We start from the raw sequence: 18,633 nt of genomic DNA on the forward strand, positions 1-18,633 counted from the left end.
ATCCCATCCACACCCTACTCCTTTCCCCTGCCGAGTGAGTCACGCCTACCCCGAAAGGGAAATGGCTTAATGGTGTAATAATAATAATAATAATAATAATTAAGTACCAATTTCTGACAAAAAACACCAACATAATCCAAAATTGCTCAAAGATTTTAAATCTTGTTCAAATCATTTTGAAAATGTGTTTTAAAATACAATTTTTCGTTGTAAAACGCCAAGGAACCTTAAAATAAAAAAAAATTGTTCATTTTTGCAAACCTAATGATTTTTTAAATAAAAATACTCGTAATTTCCGATAGAAGCTCTAATTAATATTTATATTAATTAATCAACGAAAACCACTAAACATAACAGAACATGGTTTAGAATTATAAACTTTTAAAATCTAATGATTTTTTTCAATCTCAAATTTCATGTGAAAAACGATTATAGCCTGAAACTGTTAACAAATTTTTAAAGTATTTGAAATCTATATATATGTAAAATGCCAACATAACCAAAACTAGTTAAAAAGTTGTAAATCTTCTTTGAAATATAATGTTTTCAAATGAAAAATATAATTTTCTTAGGAAACACCCGAACATAATTCAAAATTGTTAACAGATTCTAAATCAAATCAGAATGATTTTTATTTGAAAATACCAATTATTGATTAAAAACGCCTACGTAACCCAAATTTTTCAAAAGTTTTAAACGTGCAAAATCTTATATTTTTGGTTTAAACACGTAAATTTTCGGTAAAAAACGTTAATTAAACAGAAAAACGTAAAGACTATTAAAAAGTATAAATGTTTCTCAATTCGCATAAGGTTTCCTAAGATTTTCCTCAATGAAAGGGATTATTTGTAAATGATTATAAACCTGGAAAGAAGATAAAAAATGTATAAAAAAAAAGTTCAATTTCATGAAAACTCATTGGCTTTATTGATCAAAATATATTTTCTTATTTCTACCTTGCAGTTATGGGTGTTTTTCAATATAAACATTTTTTTTCAGAAAGTAGATCCCGTTGGACGACCAACACTCTCAGCTCATCCAGGTAATTTAATATTCTTAAATTGTTGTTTCCCAAATGTGCAAAATACTTAGTTATGAATATACCCAATATTTCCATTTATTCTTGTAGCTCGATTTTCCCCGGAAGATAAATACTCGAGGGAACGCATCACTTTAAAGAGGCGATTTGGATTGCTTCTAACCCAGAAACCATTGCCATCTTATTAAACTTTTTATTCGCGATTATACTTTATGACTCGCATTAGTTTGTACAAATCTACATTTAAGATGAAATAGACATTATTTTAAATTACAAATGAGAATTTTTTTTATCTCCAAGCACCAATTTTCCTTTCAATGGATAATTCTTTAAAAGTGAATATTTAAAAGATATAAACATTTTATTGCATAATCTAAAAAAAAGGATACATTTGTTTCAACAGACTTCAGAAATGTTACAATTTATATTACTAGACATAAAAATCCACATGCATAATCTACAAATGAATTGATTTCAGGGTGCCTACTCAAATCCTGGAAAAAATCCCCTGGCAACTAAAGGTTTTTCCCGGTATAATTTTTCATAGTACGAAGCCATTAAAATATTTCGCATTTTTTTAACAATCAACTCGGAATATGTATACAGTTTCGCGAGTTTATTATAAATGTTTTTTCACTTTCTAGGGATTTAATTAATATATTTAATTTAGAAAGCTTTGGCAAATTATATAACAAGATATTCTTAAATATATTAGTACCATCCATTACTTAAATAATACTCAAAACATAATTAATAATTTCTTGAATTTGTCTCTAAAATACATGAATTTCGAAAATGAGTCAAAATTTTATTTGATCTTTTGCTTAAATTCAGTACATATTCAAGTAAAATTAATGTGAGTAATATAATGAATTAAATTTAAATCACTTAAATTTTTTTTACTTTTCAAGTAAAAATATTGCATTTTTAAACAAAAAGTTGAATTTCAATCAAAAAATTAAACAAAATAGTTGAATTTTCAGTTTACAAAATTCATTTTCAACCAAACTGATGACTTGTGAACTAAAGGGGTAAATCGTCAACTTTAATAGTTGAATTTCTAACCAAAAAGATTAATTTCTACCAAAAAAGATTTTTCAAGTTTTAAAATCATGTTTTTAACTGAAAATGTAACTACTATTCCAGGTGAATGTTCCATCATTTTAGTTAAAAATTACTCTCTTTGTTTGAGCATTAATGTTTTAACTATTCATTTGTTAGTTTAAAAAATTATTGTTCGACCAAACAGATGAATTTTCAACTAAACTGAAGGAATGTTCGATTGGAATAGAAATTACATTTTCAGCTTAAAAAAATAATTTTTCTACAAAATAGTTGCATTTTCAAACAAAGTGATGAATTTGCAACTAAAATGATGAATCTTCAACTAGAAAAGTTGAATTTTAAACCAAGAAGATGAATTTTAACTAATATAATAAAGTTTTCAACAAGCATGATTAATTCCTACCAAAAAAGGCTAATTTACAATTAAAAAATATAATTTTTCAACCAAAAAATGAAGTAAAAATTTTAGTTAAAAAATTAATCTTCAATCAAAGAGATGAATTTTAAACTAAAATGATGGAATATTCAACTGGAATAGCAGTTGCATTTTCAGTTAAAAAAAAAAATAATTTAAAGCGCCCTCGAAAAAAAATCTGAAATTTTCTGGTTTTTCCAGCTATATAAAAATTCCCTGACAATTCCACTTTTTCCAGGCATTACAGGTTGGGTAGACACCCTGGATTTTCTAACTCTAACCTTTGGATATAAATGATTTATTTCTAATTAATCTTAATTTCTCTCAAATTCACTGGAAGTCAAGAAGAAATCTAAGAAAAAATCTATATATTATAATTTGACGTTATTTACATAAATTCTGTTGGTATATTCAACATAATTCGTTATTTCTGATGCTGAAATTTTTGTCATAATATGCAAAAAATTAATTAACCTAATTAATAAACTAAAAACATCTTCCAAATATACACCACGAAATATGTACATTCGCGTATTGCGAGGAAAGACGTGAATTAATTTTTGGATTTAATATTAATCCAAACAGTTCAAGGAACGAATTCAATCTACATTTCTTTAGATTTTTATATGAAATAGACTCGGTATTGAGAATAACAAAGTGCCAAGGAGCACCGAAAATATTTCGTCTACACTTACAAAATTTCGGTAACCTTAGACATGACCTAAAGATAAATGATATAAAATGGCATCTTGAAAAACATTTATAATAATCCTGAACAGATGTAGCTAATATTGTGTGTAATTATTGAATGCCGTATACTCATTGTCAGCAGAAAAATTATTTATAGAGATTTAAGGGCATGCTCTTCGCTGACCACGTGACCAAACTAGTCCCCGGTTATGAACTTTTTTTGTGTTCACTGTGTCCACACGGATTGAGATATCGTGTTTAAACTTTGACAGATGAAATAAAAAGCACTAAAGAACGTTTGTATACATTAATATATTGGCAATTTTATAGAAAGTTTATTTATAAATTGATGAAATAGGATATTATCATTCGAGTTATAGCACTTTGCAGATCATTTTTAGTTTGATGCATTTTAGATTTTTTGATTCGCTCATATTGAACACTGACACCAATTTTATACTTAATCGTCTAAACCTTGAAAAAAATTAATAGAAGCAATAAAATTTGCACATTCGTTGCAAATCAACAAATAAGTATCTGCAACCACGTAACCTGTCATTATTTTTTCGGCATTTTTAGCGATTTCTAGCGGAGAAAAAAAGAAACTTTGAACGTCGATAAAGTCAAGATTAAGTGACTAAATTCGTTCATGAAATTTTTGTGTAAAATTATTTTCATTTTTTTAGTCCTAAAAATAAAAGATAAATTTGAAATTGGAAACATAGCAACACCAGCAATGTGCTAAAATTTACTCATCGGAGTTTTCAAACCAACTTCCATAATTCTTGACGTTGAATCGATCAGCTGATAAGTGTTGTTGGCAGTGAACCAACCAGCGGGGCTCAGCGTCGGACTCGCCTTGTCTTTCGCCCCCGGGCGAGATTTCATTTTTATTCTTAGAATTGTTTCAGACCAGTACAAAAAATCTACAAGATTATAACCATTAGAAAATTTTAATTATTTTCTGAAGATGCACATTTCTCAAGATGGGACTTGACGGGTTTCGAGTATCACATTCTAAGATGTTCCTCGACTTTTTCAAATCGAGGCATCTACTTTATCGACGTTAAAAGTTTATTTCCTATTCCTGTAGTATTTTACTAGAAAACTTTCTTCGAACATAGTCACGTGATCTCGACTTTATCGACGTTCAAAGTTTTTTTTTCTCCGCTAGAAATCGCTAAAAATGCTCCAAAAATAATGATAGATTACGTGTGCGCAGATGCTAATTTTTTATTTGCAAACGGATGTGCAAATTTTATTGCTTATATTAATTTTGTTTAGGTTTAGACGATTTAGTCCAAAATTTGTGTCAGTGCTCAATACACGCGAGTCAGAAAATCTGAAATGCATCAAACCAAACATTATCTGCAAAGTGCTATAACTCGAATGGTAATATCCTATTTCATCAATTTATAAATAAACTTTCTTTAATATTATGAACTTATTGATGTATACAAACGTTCTTTAGTGCCTTTTATTTAACCTGTCAAATTTTAAACACGATATCTCAATCCGTGTGGACACAGTGAACACCAAAAAATGCTCATAACCGGGGACTAGTTTGGTCACGTGGTCACCGAAGAGCATGCCCTTAATATGAATATCGAACGCGGCAACAGAATAAAAGTATCCTCGTCATTTCCAGCTATTAAAACTAAAAAAAACTCAAAACCATCATATTTATGAAACGCTTTAACAACTTTCCATTTATCCATGTCACATAATTTACAACGTGCAACTTGTATAAATGTAACAAGTGCGAATAATGAGTATATAATTGTATACAGAATGATCGTTATTTATATAAGTACACAGTTCGATCTGGACAAATAAATAGGCTTACTCTATGATACACCTGAACTTTATAAAAAATGTTAATGGAATCGATTATCCCTGATAAATAAACTACCTAAATGGATGACAATTATTTGAGAGTTCTCCGACCTCAATCGCAGACATTTATATTAAAACTCTCTTTCCGGCAAGGAACTGAATCAATGAATGTGATGTACAACTGTAATCGAAGCTTTTCAAGCCATCCACAAAATCACTCACTTTCTCCTCCCCAACGTTTGTATTGTCACAACAGTACTAGATATTTAATGGCAGAGTACTCCTATCTTCTCAAAGGCAAATTAGTTTCTTCTTTTGCTTAAAAAAAAAAAATAATAAATTCAATCTTTTAAATTTACAGTTGAACGAGTACTTACAAAGTTGCACGAAAGCTTCATTAATTTCGCCTTTTCAAAGACACCTCTAGAATTTAGAAATTACCGAATTCCTCAGCTGATCAAGTGGCTTCTGATGGTGCTGCTGGCAACACATGAACCTGCTGAGCCTTACTTGCATTGTAAACCTGTCCTGGACTAAAAGGTTCAAGTCTCGGTCCGGATGCTATTTCACTTTTACGAGCATTTTCTGTAAACAAAGTAATAGTGATTCAACTTTTTTAATATAAATTGATACTCTTGAAGCTGCACTTTTTCAGGTCCAACTACACTTACAGGGGGGTCTACTCAAATCCTGGAAAAAAATTCCCTGGCAAATCCAGGTATCTCAAGTTCCATGTATAATTTTTCGCGAGTTTATTATGTTTTTTTTTTAGTTTCTAGGAATTTTATTAATGTTAGAAGATTTTCTTAAATATTTGAGCACGATAGATTAATGAAATAAATAATATTTAATAACATAATGAATAATTTCTTGAATTTGTCTCTAATGTCCATGAATTGCAATAATAACTCAAACAAATTTGCAATTTATCTGCTTATACTTAAAATCCAGATTAATTTTCTGCCAAAAAGACGATTTTTAGAAGAATACATTAATTCTAAATCAAACAGTTGAACTTTTAACTGATAAATATCTATTTTTAAACGAATAGCTGAATTTTAAACTGAAAAAGATCAGTTTTTAACCAAAAATGAAATAGTTGAATTTTCAGTTAAAAAAATTAATTTTCAAAGAATAAAGAAACAGATTTATTTTCAAATCAAATTCAATTTAACTTTTAACTAAGTAGTTTTTTTCAAACCAAAAAGATGGATTAATTACTAAAATGATTAACATTTAATTTCAATACTTGAATCTTTAAGCAAAAAAAAAATGAATTTTCAAACAGGAAGAATAATTTTCTACTAAGAAAAACGATTTTTCAAAGAAATATATGAATTTTTAACAAAAAAGTTAAATTTTCAACTAAATAGTTGAATTTTCAAACAAACTAATGAATTTCCAACTAAAATTATGAATTTTCATCTGGAATATATGGATTTAAAATAAAAAGATATCTTTTTGAGAAAAGAGTTAAATTTTGATCTAAGTAGTCTTATTTTTATCCAAAAACATTAATTTTCTACAACAAAGACAATTTTTCAAAAAAATAAATGAATTTTCAACGAAATATTTGCATTATCAAATACAAAACAACAATTTTCAATCAAATAGTTGAATTTTAAACTATAAAGCAGATATAGTTTTAACCAAAAATGGAATAGGAGATTCCTTTTTACCAAAGAATCCGAATTTTATCAAAAAAACTTGAATTTTAAATTAAAAATATAAATTGTCAAGAAAAAATATAATTTTTAACTAAAATGATGTATCTTCAACTTAAATATTTGAATTTGAAACCAGAAATATACACTTTCAACTAAAATGATGAGTCTTTAAATAGAATCAATAAATTTCCAGCAAAAAGAATAACTATCAGTCCAGAAGATTAATTTCTACCAAAAAAGTCAAATTTTTCAAGTAAAAAAGATAATTATTCAACTAAATATTGAATAGTTATATTTTCAGTAAAAAATAAAATTTTAATAACAAAAAAATAGTCAACAAAATAGTTCCATTTGCAACTGGAATATTTCAATTTTCAGTGAAAAAATTATATTTCAGTCCAGAAGATTAATTTCTACCAAAAAAGTCAGAATTTTCAACAACAAAAAAAAAACATAATTTTTCAACTAAATATTGAATAGTTATATTTTCAGTAAAAAAATGAATTTTCAACAACAAAAATTATTCAACAAAATAGTTCAAGTTTCAAACTAGAATAGTTACATTTTCAGTGAAAAAATTAATTTTCAGCTAAACAAAAAACGAATTTTCACCAAAATAAGTAATTAATAGTGAATCTTTAACAACCAAAAATTAATTTTTAACAAAAGAGTAACTCTAAGCCAAGTAATTAAATCTTTATTTCAAAAAAGATGAATTCAGAACCAAAAATACATAAGTTGATATTTCAACCAAAGAAGATTTAAATTTTTAATAAAAAATCACTAAAATCGATAAGTTTTCAACCAAAGCAGAATAGTCGAATTTTCAGTAAAAAAAATTGATTTCAAGTAAAACAAAAAAAAAAATTTTTCAACCAAATAGTTCAATACAGTGATATAAAGCTATACTTTTACAAATGAAGAATAATTTTTGTTCAATTAAATATTTCAATTTTTTTTAATTAAGCACGCTCTCGAAAAAATTCTCTGATAAAAAAAATGCCCTGACAATTCCAGATTTTCCAGGCAGGGTAGACACCCTGTTCTAGGAATAATTTCTTCGAGATAGGAAGTAGAAGGGTAGCTAGAAAGTGAGCAAACGTACCATTTTTGGACTCCGCCGCCGGAATATATCGCGACAATCTAACAACTGGAAGGGGCAAGTAACCACTTGTTAAAGGCATCACATCTAAAGTCACGCTCTGTTTCTCGAGAGTCTCCAGCGACACAATGCCTGCAGTTCTTCCACACACAGCCCACATAGCTTGATCAGCCAAAACTTCGTACATAAGTTGAGGTGAAGGAGTTGGATTGGAACTGGATAACATGCGTGTTACTGTGAGATAAAGATGGCACATGCTGCCTGCGCGGCAGAAATCTCCTCCGCCTCCGCTGGCTTCAATTTTAGACGACACTGTAAACAACGTCTGAAAAATGCTCGTTAGAAACTAGACACAAATAAAAAAAACTTACTAGACTCTTGTCTAACACAGTTTGCACAACAACAAAAAATAACTCACTTATGTCGTGCTTCAGAAACGAAATTGGCCAAATAACTTATTCTACGAGGGGTTGACCACTCAATTTTTAAATGTACCCCAAATTTCTAAAGACTTCAAAAAATTTCACAAATAAATTGTATTATTTTTTAAGTTTAAAGATTTCAACGATTTACGAAAGATTTCACAAAAATTTAACTTTAATTTATTCAACAGAAATTTCAAAAGATTTCAGCATATTATACAATTATTTTGAACATTTCAAAAGACTCCACAAAGTTTTAAATAATTTTAAATCCTTGTCAAAAGATTTCAAAAAAATGTCAAAAGATTATCAGAGATTTCAAAGATTTCAACAAAATTTTTAAAGTGTTTAAAGATTTCATAAAAAATTAAAAGATCTTAAAACATTCAAAATACATTACATTACATTTCAAATATTTCAAAATGTTCAAAAGATTTCAATAATTCCATGAAGATTTCATGACTTAACAGATATCAAAGAATTTCAAATGATTTCAACAAAATTCATAAATTATTCAAAAGATTCCAAGATTTAACAAATATTTCAAAAAAGTTTAGAACATTATACAAGTATTTTAAAGATTTAAATATTTTTAAACCATTTTCAAAAACTTTCATAAACCAAATCTCCAAAAAATTCAGGATTTTATATAAATATTTTAAAGATTTCTAAGTTTAAAAAATTTCCTGAAACCTCTTCAAAATATTTCACAAACATTTCTAAAAATTTGTACATATTTCAATCCTTTCATCAAGATTTCAAACGATTTTAAAGGATTTCGACAAATTTCTTATTACAAATATTTTTACAAATATTTCAAAAGATTAAAACATATTTACAAAATATTTATAACAAATTCGGAACATTATGAAAATATCTCAAAGGTTTCAAAAGATTTAACAACGAGTTCAAAGAGTTCACAAATAATTCAAACAATATTAAAGGATTTCAAGGTAATTCTGAAAAATCAAAAATATTTCACAATGATTTTAACGATTTAAAAAAATTTCAGAATATTATACAAATATTTTTAATATTTTTGAAATTTTAAACGACTTAAAATATATTTCAAAATTTTCCAAACCTTTTAAAAAAAATTTACAAAGATTTCTAAAAGTTTATCAAACATTTCAATGATTTCACAAAGATTTAAAAACCCTTTCAAAATATTCCATAAATATTTCAAACATTTAAAAAAATTTCATAACATTTCGGAATATTATATAAATATCTTAAAGGTTTCAAAAGATTTAACACAGATATCCAAGAGCTCACAAATATTTCGAACCATTTCAAAAGGATTTCAACGAAATTCTTAAAAATGTAAGATATTTCACAACGATTTTAAAGATTTCAAAACCTTTTTAAAATATTTCACAATTATTAAAAAAATTCAAAATATTATACAAATATTTCTATATTCCAACAATTTTGAAAGACTTGATGATTTAAAAACTTTCAAAAACTTGTCAAACAAAAAACTTTTTAGAAGATTTTAAGAAGGCTTCGGAGATTTCTCCAAGTTTCCACAAAGATTTCTCAAATATCTAACAAAAATTTCAAAGGTTATAAAAGATTTAATAAATATTTCAAAGATTTAAAAATTTCGGAATATTACACAAATATCTTCAAGGTTTCAAAAGATTTAACAGAGATTTCAGAGTTCACAAATATTTCAAAGGATTTCAGAGGGATTTTATATATTTTAAAACCTTTTTAAAATATTGCACAAAGATTAAAAAATTTTCAGAATATTATGCAAATATTGCATTTCAAAAGTTTCTAAAGACCTAACAAAGATTAAAAAATTTTCAAAAGATTTCGCAAATATTATTAAAGGTTTCGATGATTTTACGAAGATTTCTAAAGATTGAACAAATATTTTAAAGATTTCACCTCCTTCTTAAAAGAAATTTCGATGATTTCAGAGAATTCTCTACGATTTCGCAAAGATTTCTCAAATACTTAAAAAAGATTTCAAAGGTTATAAAAGTTAAAAAAAACATTTTAAAGATTTAAAACCCATTGAAAAAGCTTCCATAAATATTTCAAAGATTTTGCGAAGATTAAAAAAAATTCAAAATATTTTAAAAGATTTCAAAATATTATTCAAGGATTTAAAAAAATCGAAAAGTATTAAGAAAGACTTAAAAATGTTAAAAGATTTTTAAAAATATCAGAATATTAAACAAATATGTCACGAAGGCTTGTACACTGTACACCCGACTTCAAAAGTGATCAACCCCTCGTTATTCTCAAAGAAACTCATAATAAACAGGTAAATTTCCAAACATGAAACAAGGCATGTACTTGAAACTAAACATATACGTAATAATGAAAGAAGACATGTAAATATTTTTAATTGCTTCACATACCACATAGTCAATCACATCAAAGTTGCACCTGTAGACGTTGCTCTCCTCCTCAAGCTTTTGCAAATCGTGTATATGCAACGGATCATCGCCACAAGTATCGTCATTTTCTTCTGTACGGTTCGTTGCAATATATTTGACTCGGAAATCCGTTTTGATAGGCACTCCAGATTTTTCATCCTTTCCAATTTCAAGCTCCCACATAAAGGAGACGTTCATCTCGTTTCCTATAACTAATTTTTGACCAGCAACGGGATTCAGACTTTTAAAATGAACATCCACCGACGAATTACTCGTCAACTGAGGATCCGTGAGTTGGAGAAGCTGACTACTCAAACCTGTCACTTGTATTTGAAGGTATTTTCGTTCCTTTGCAGTGTGAAGCTTCATCACTGACATCAGAGGCGGTGCGAATGTAAGCGGTATATTCTCTTCAGCCTCCCAGGGACACTGGATACTCAACTGTAATTTTTCAATTACAAATTTAGAACCAGAAGCATTGTCCAGTATGAGGTATGGAATCGTCCATAATCTACGTTACCACGTTACCAAGAGGGACAGGATCTCACAAAACCAACGTTTGGTAACGGACAGGATCTCACAAAACCAACGTTTGGTAACGGACAGGAGGGGGGGGGGGGGCTGTCAAAGTAACGTTACACGTACCTTTTATAATTTAGAGAATTTTTTGTTCTATAAGTATTTCAAAAGATTAGTTCACGGAAGCGCGCGATTTTAGAGCTACAGTTTTAACGTGCTTTAAATTCTCGGACTATATGATCTAAAAGCATAGAATTCGAGACCTGAGAACAAAGGAGCGTGGCCTAATGGCTTAAACTTCAATAACTATGCTTTAAAAGCAAGGATTCCGAGTTCTTAGTGCTCGTGCCGAAGCGCGATAAAATCGAAGAGTTGTGCCGTGAATTAATCTCCCGAAATTTCTCTGCGTGTAAATGAGAAATGTTTTTGGTAGAAAATTAATCTTCTTGTTTAAAAATTTATGTTTTTAAATGATAATTTAAGTTTCTAGTTGAGAATTTTTTATTTTTATTACAAATTTGTCTTTTTTGGTAGTAAATTAATATTTTTATCTAAAAATGCATCTTTTTTAGTAAAAAATTTAATTTTTTAGTTGAGAATTCTTGAATTTTATTAAAAAATCATCTTTTTTTGGAAGAAAATTAATTTTTTTGTTTAAAAAAATCATCTTTTTTATTTGAAAATTTAACCTTTTGGTTAAGAATTCTTTAATTGTTTTAGAAATTATTGGGTTTTTTGTAGAAAAATAATCTTTTTCTTTAAAAATTTATCTTTTTCATTAAACATGTGACAACTAGGTTTTAAAGTTGAACTACTTTCTTAAAAATTAAAAAAATGAATTTTTCTTTCTTTCTTAAAAACTCAACTTTTAGGTTGAGATTTTTTGATTTTATTGAAAATTCGCCTTTTTCGGTAGTAAATTAATCTTTTTTAGTTAAAAACTGAACTTTTTGGTTGAGAATTCTTGACTTTTGTTAGAAATTCGTTTTTTTTCGATAGAAAATTAATCTTTTTGTTTAAAAATTTAACTACCCGGTTTTAAAGTTAAATTATTTTCTTGAAAATTAAAAAAAAATCTTTCTTTCTTAAAAATTCAACTTTTGATCAGGAATTCTTGAATTTATTGAAAATTCGTTGATTTGGAACTAAATTGATATTTTTGTTTAAAAACTAATCTTTTCCAGTTAGAAATTCACCTTTTTGGTTGAGAATTCTTGAATTTTGTTAGGAATCCGTTTTTTAGGTAAAAAATTAATCTTTTTGTTTAAAAATTATCTTTTTCAGTTCAAAATTAACCTTTTTGGTTGAGAATTCTTGACTTTTGTTAGAAATTCGTTTTTTTCGGCAGAAAATTAATCTTTTTGTTTAAAAATTTAACAACTAGGTTTTAAAGTTAAATTATTTTCTTGAAAATTAAAAAAAGAATCTTTCTTCCTTTCTTAAAAATTTAACTTTTGATCGCGAACTCTTGAATTTTATTGAAAATTCGTCTATTTGGAACTAAATTAATCTTTTTGTTTCAAAACTTATCTTTTTCAGTTGAAAATTCACCTTTTTGGTTGAGAATTCTTGACTTTTGTTAGAAATTTCGCTGTTTTCGGTATAAAATGAATGTTTTTTGTTAAAAATTTAACAATTAGGTTTTAAAGTTGAACTACTTTCTTAAAAAATCATTTTTGGTTGACGATTCAAAAATTTTAGTTAAAAATTCATCTTATTGGTTGGAAATTGAACTGTTGTGATAAGAATTATTTTTTTGTTGTTGAAAGATTACTTTGGTAATTAAAAATTTACCTTTTCAATTAGTGGTCTAAAATAGTTCTTTTTAAAGTAAAAATTAAACTTTTTGTGAAAACTGAACTATTTTCTTAAAGATTCGTTTTCTTTTTTGTTAAAAATTAATCTAGTTTAGTTGAAAATTCATCTTTCAGATTCAGAGTTCTTGTTCTTTCTTGGAAATTCGTCTTTTTTGGTATAAAATAAAGCTTTTTTATCAAAAATTCATATTTTTTATTTGATAAATCAACTGTTTTGTATAGAAAATTCGTCTATTTAAATTGATGATTTGAAAATCATCTATTTGGTGTGTAATTATTTTTTTAATATAATTAAAATTGTTTTCAATTGAAAGTTTAACTATTCTATTTTTAGTTAAAAATTTAACTTTCTTAATTTAAAAATTCAATACTACCAGGATTAACTGTTACATAAAATTCAATTAGGCACATTTCAACACTTAGTCTGAAAATTAATTTGTTACTTTAATTATTAATAATAATAAACACAAAAAAATCAGTATGAACGTAAAATCGGGTTTTAACTAACGACTATGTTACGTTCTGTGGGGAGGGGTATAACCAAATCAACGCTTGTCAATGAGGGTGAAAAATTGCCAAAAATTGTTAACGTAGTTTATGGATGATCCCTATATCTAGAATCAATTCACCACACTCATACTTTGTGTTCCATCGATGAAGCATCTTTTTTCGGTGGAAGATCTGCGAAAACTTTCAAAGGAATCTTCGTCACTTGAAAAGGATCACAGGCAGGCAAAAAAATATCATACTCTTTAAGTCCAGTGCTTCCATTATCCTTCACCCGTAACGTAAAACCTCTAGAAGTTCTGAGTTTCAATTTGTCATTCTCAGTTATCCTGACACTGCCACTCGAAATAACCAACTCGATATCTTGAACAAGACCCGCTAGCAAATCCCTCGAGCAATTGAGACAAACGGATGGCTGCGTTTTCGCGACTTCGTAACACAATCGAGGATTCAATATAGGAGAAAAAAAATCGAGCTTGTGCTCCACGACAAGCGACAATTGTCCAATTTTGTAAAAGCCTGGTTGGTCAACTCGTCTTTTTACCGTAAAGGTGTTGATGCCAGGTGTCAGGATGAATTCATCGCTGACGAGAGCTTGCGTGAAGTCACCTTTCGTGTTCACAGAAGGTTTTCTGTGCTTCGTGCTATTCGATCGTCTTACAGGTATTTTTACAATTTTCGGATCGGCTTTCGCAAGCCACAGGCTTTGGTCTTCCTGCACGCCAAAGTAGGAACACATGGAAATCGATAAACTATCGTCACCTGGTTTCGCACTGTCCATAGTACATTTTAATAATCTAGAGAAATTCAAATTTGCCCAATCAATAAAAATCGAACAATTAATGTAATGCAATATATTAGGTCAATCGAATGTGGGACTCGGACTCACTTCGGACATAAAAAACAGGGTAAATAATGTCAGATATTAAAAAAATATATTCTTAAAATAGTATCATAACAATTGTTGGTATTAAGTTTATGTGTGGTCCGAATTTAAAAGTGTGCAATGGAAAATGTATTTGATTTTTTAAAGCAAAGTGTCCAATTTTCTAACCTAATATTTGGAAAGTATAAAAAATAAACAATTTAGTATAACTTTTTTCAACTTATCAACATTTCTATTTATTTATCGTAGGCTTCACAATCTTTTCCCTATTACCCTCTTTTTCGTGTTTTTCTACTTGAATGTTAACTAAATTAATGGAACCCAATAAGAACATAGAATTACTTTTTATTAAAAGTTCATTCGCTTCGTTTAAAAAGTCCAATATTAAATTTTTAGTTGAGAATTCATCTTTTTTTGATAAAAAATACAATTGTATGATTAAAATTGTTTTTTTTTTTTTGTTTAAAAGTAACTTCTGTTTTGTTGAAAATTCAACTATTTTGTAGAAAAATCGTACTTTTGGCTCAACTGTTTGGTATTGTTTGAAGAATCGTTTTTGTTGTTTAAATCCAACTGGTTTTTATTTTAAGTCAAACTATTTTTTTGTTAAAATATAAACTAATAAATTTTGCTTTGGAAACTTATCTTTTTAGGTTAAAAATTTAACTTCATGGTTGAAATTTGAACTGTTTTTTGGAAAATTCAATTTTTTGGTTGAAGATTCATCATTTTACTTGAAAATTCATTGTTTTTTGTGTTAAAAAATTAATTTTTTAACTGAAAATTTTAATATTTAATAAAAATTCTACTTACTAGTTGGAAATGAACTTTTTTAATGAAAATTTAACAATTTGGTGGAAATTTCAAGTATTTGGTATACAATTAAATTGATTTCTAGAAAATTAGTTTTTTTATTTAATTTATTTCCCTTGAATGAAAATTTAACTACTTCATTTTTGGGTAAAACTTGTATTTTTTAGTTTTAAAAAAGAAATTATTTAGTGTACAATTTGTAGAAACGAAATAAATATAACCTAAAAATTAATGTAATAAAATTTGGAATGACATCACATCCATTGTCCAAACTATTTAGTTAAAAATTAATGTAATGCGTTGAAAACTTGTCTATTTTGGTAGAAAACTAATCTTCTTGGCTGAAAATTCAACTATTTGGTTAAAAATGTATCTATTATGTTGCAAAATTGATCTCTTCTGGTAGAAAATTAATCGTCTTAGTTGAAAATTCAACTGTTTTGTTAGAAATGTATGTCTTTTATTGACAATTAATGTCTTTAGTTAGAAAATTAATCTTAAGTGTTGAAAGTTCATCTTTCTGATTAAAAATGTATGTATTTTGCTGAAAATTCATCTTTTTTGGTGGAAACTCATATTTTGTTGTTAAAAATGCAACTGTTTCGTTGAAACCTAACAGGTTTTAGTTGAGGGCTCAAGTATTTTGTTAAAAATTAATGTTTGTTAGTTAAATCCAGTTTTATTTTTAAATAAAAATCTTTTTTGTTGAAATATCAACTATTACTTTTGAAAAAATGATCAAATTGTATTGAGCTTTGACACACTTTTTTACAACGTACAAGAAAAAGAACAAGTTCATTAGCCAGGTATTTTAAATACAAATTCGAAAAGCATTTAAAAAATTTTTTAGCGCATTTTTTTTCAAGATTAAAAATTCTACGCACGGCTACTTTTAGTACTCAGAAAGTCGAATAATTTATCCTTGCGACTTTTTTTGGAAGAAAAACTTTTCTTTTTGAAAGTCCTGCAAGAATATCATAACAACTTGTTTAATTTTCTTGAAAAATCGAAAATTCAAATTTTGATCGCAGAATAAATAATGAAAATTAAAAAATTTCATTTTGCGGTCAAACTATGCAATTTACGAAAAAAGATGAATAAACAAAAATTGTGCAACCAAAAAAGATCTGCAAATTTGTTATTAATCACTTTTTTATTTGACGCTTAATTTTTGTTTAATTCATAAAAAACATTAAAAATCAAATTTGTGGAGAAACAACACAAGCCACAAAATAAATAAATAGACAAAAGTTATAAAAAAAATTAATTAAATTTGTGGAAAAAGACACAACTCACACAAGGTAATAACAAAATTGTTTTAAAATTATATCTGAAAGTTGCATCTAACCTTTTTTTCTCAGTGTCAGAATGTTTGGAACTTTTTTGTTAGAAATTAATTTTTTTTACTGGAAATTTAAATATTTTGTTGAAGATTTCACCGGTCGGTTGGAAATTCACTGTTTTGTTACAAAATTCATACTGCCTTGTTGAAAATTCAACTAATTTAACTATCTGGTACAAAATTAAACAAATTTTCGGAAATATTGTTTTTTTACATTAATTTGCTTTAATAGACATTATTCTTGTAATGTTTGAATTTTATCTTTTTAGGTGAAAATTAAACTATCTGGTTGGAGGTTCGACAGTTTTGTAGAAAGCTCATTTTTGGGGTAATATTGTAATTATTTGGTAGAAATTAATGGTTTGGTTTAGGATTCAACTATTTAGTTAGAAACTTGTCCTTTTTGGTTCAATTCAACTGATTTTCATTTAAAATGAAACTATTTTCTTGGTTAAAATATTAGCTATTACATTTATTGTTGAGAATTCATGATTTTTCATTGAAAATTCAACTGTTTTGTAAAAAACTCATATGTTTGTTTAACATTGCTACTGTTTGATTAAAATATAATCGGTTTTGGTTAAAGAGTCAACTATTTCGATAAAAACTTGTCCTTTTTCGTTCAATTCGACTAATTGTAATTCAAAAAGAAAATATTTTCTTGGGTAAAAAATCAACTATAAATTTATAAATAAATTGATCCTTTTTGGTTTAATGCAACTAATTGAAATTTAAAATTAAAATATTCTCTTGGTTAAAATATCAACTATTACATTTGCTGTTGAGAATTCATCTTTTTTCGTTGAAAATTCAACTACTTGGCTGAAAATTGAATTACTTTGTTAATGCACAAGAAATAGTAAGATCCTCCATCACCTAACCTTATTTTGAGATGACCCCTAAATAAATTCGCGAAAAAAATGTATTCAGCGAAGGTTATGGAAAATGGGGGGGGGGCACAGACCATAAAGGGATATACGTGGTTCAAACAATGAAAAAAAAAATAGTAAAATAGTGTAACTAGTGTGGTGAGTCCGAGGCCTGACAAAGAAACAGTTTAAATTGAACTTACAGTTCTATTGGTGGCTCTATTGGCAGTTTACTTCCTTTCCTTCTGTTCGCAGGCACCTGGGGTTTCTTCAACTCTTCCACCGAGACAGAAGCAAGGCTACATTTCACTTCCCTCGGTAGTAAACTTTGTACATTGATTTCTATACTAACTTCGCAGTCCTGGACCACTTTGTCGGTTACGTTAACTTCCATACTGAGTATTTTAAAACAGTCCGCAAAGTTGGTGAGCAGTGGTTCGGGGGCAGACAGCATCTTCATATATCCCAGCAACTCCTCGAAGTACGTATTGCGGACAGTGACATGTAAACTCTCGGTGCTGGCGATGGCAGCGCATATTTTGGTATACCTTTCAACATCATCCATTCTCTTGTAACACTCAGCGAGCTCTAATTGTGTCCGAGCCGCCAAATGCGTCCAGCCCTCTTCCGAGTAAGTTTGCAAAGCGTCAGAGAGAAAGGCTACGGATTTCTGATTTTCCCCAAGCTCACTGTAAAAGTGGGCCAAGTCTTTTCCGATTAATCGAGCTGACCTTATGCGTCCGATGTGTTTGTAAGTTCCCATAGCCAATTCTGCATGCTCGAGGTACTGTCTTTTAAATGCTTCTTTTGACGAAAGAGCCTCCTTCAATTTGTCGATGGGTGTCGGTTTTCCGGTTGGCTGTGGCTCTGAATCTCCGATTCCAGCAATTAAGTAAACCACTGTGTGCAATTGTTCGCTAGTTGGTTCATTGCCAGGCATGAGGCCACATAATTTGCCCAATTCTTCCAACTGAAATTTAATTTAAATTAGAATATAGTCAATTTTCAAAATCGCCTGGCTTTTCCCTCACCATTAGCATTCTAGGATCAGCATTTTAATCATGAAACTTTTTTAACATAGACTCTTTTATAAATAGAATAAAACAATTTCAGATAAAAAATGTCAAATTTATTTATTTTAACCAAAAAATATTACGAGGGTAGTTCAATAAGTCCTTAGAATGAAGTATAAAAACAATTTTTTTTGGGTAAATTTTTTTTTTATTTTTCAACATAATCTCCTTGGAGCTC

The 18,633-nt window shown here is 28.0% G+C and overlaps 2 protein-coding genes across 2 annotated transcripts in view; one reads left to right on the top strand and one right to left on the bottom strand.

Moving 5' to 3' along the window:
* Positions 1-1,316, top strand: part of LOC117169317 (H/ACA ribonucleoprotein complex subunit 3) — a 3,156-nt gene extending 1,840 nt beyond the window's left edge. The window contains exons 2-3 of the mRNA XM_033355639.1: positions 1,000-1,042; positions 1,130-1,316. Of these exons, the coding sequence (XP_033211530.1) occupies positions 1,000-1,042; positions 1,130-1,227 (141 nt within the window). The 3' untranslated portion in view covers positions 1,228-1,316. The remainder of the gene's footprint in view (positions 1-999; positions 1,043-1,129) is intronic.
* A 3,445-nt stretch (positions 1,317-4,761) lies between these two features.
* LOC117169392 (trafficking protein particle complex subunit 10) overlaps positions 4,762-18,633 on the bottom strand; it is a 25,469-nt gene continuing 11,597 nt past the window's right edge. Inside the window, exons 7-12 of the mRNA XM_033355753.1 lie at positions 17,586-18,352; positions 13,606-14,269; positions 10,612-11,070; positions 7,818-8,139; positions 5,487-5,630; positions 4,762-5,363 (exon numbers count right to left, since the gene is read on the bottom strand). Of these exons, the coding sequence (XP_033211644.1) occupies positions 5,503-5,630; positions 7,818-8,139; positions 10,612-11,070; positions 13,606-14,269; positions 17,586-18,352 (2,340 nt within the window). The 3' untranslated portion in view covers positions 4,762-5,363; positions 5,487-5,502. The remainder of the gene's footprint in view (positions 5,364-5,486; positions 5,631-7,817; positions 8,140-10,611; positions 11,071-13,605; positions 14,270-17,585; positions 18,353-18,633) is intronic.

The sequence above is a fragment of the Belonocnema kinseyi genome, chromosome 3 (assembly GCF_010883055.1).
Source record: "Belonocnema kinseyi isolate 2016_QV_RU_SX_M_011 chromosome 3, B_treatae_v1, whole genome shotgun sequence".
Lineage (NCBI taxonomy): Eukaryota > Metazoa > Arthropoda > Insecta > Hymenoptera > Cynipidae > Belonocnema > Belonocnema kinseyi.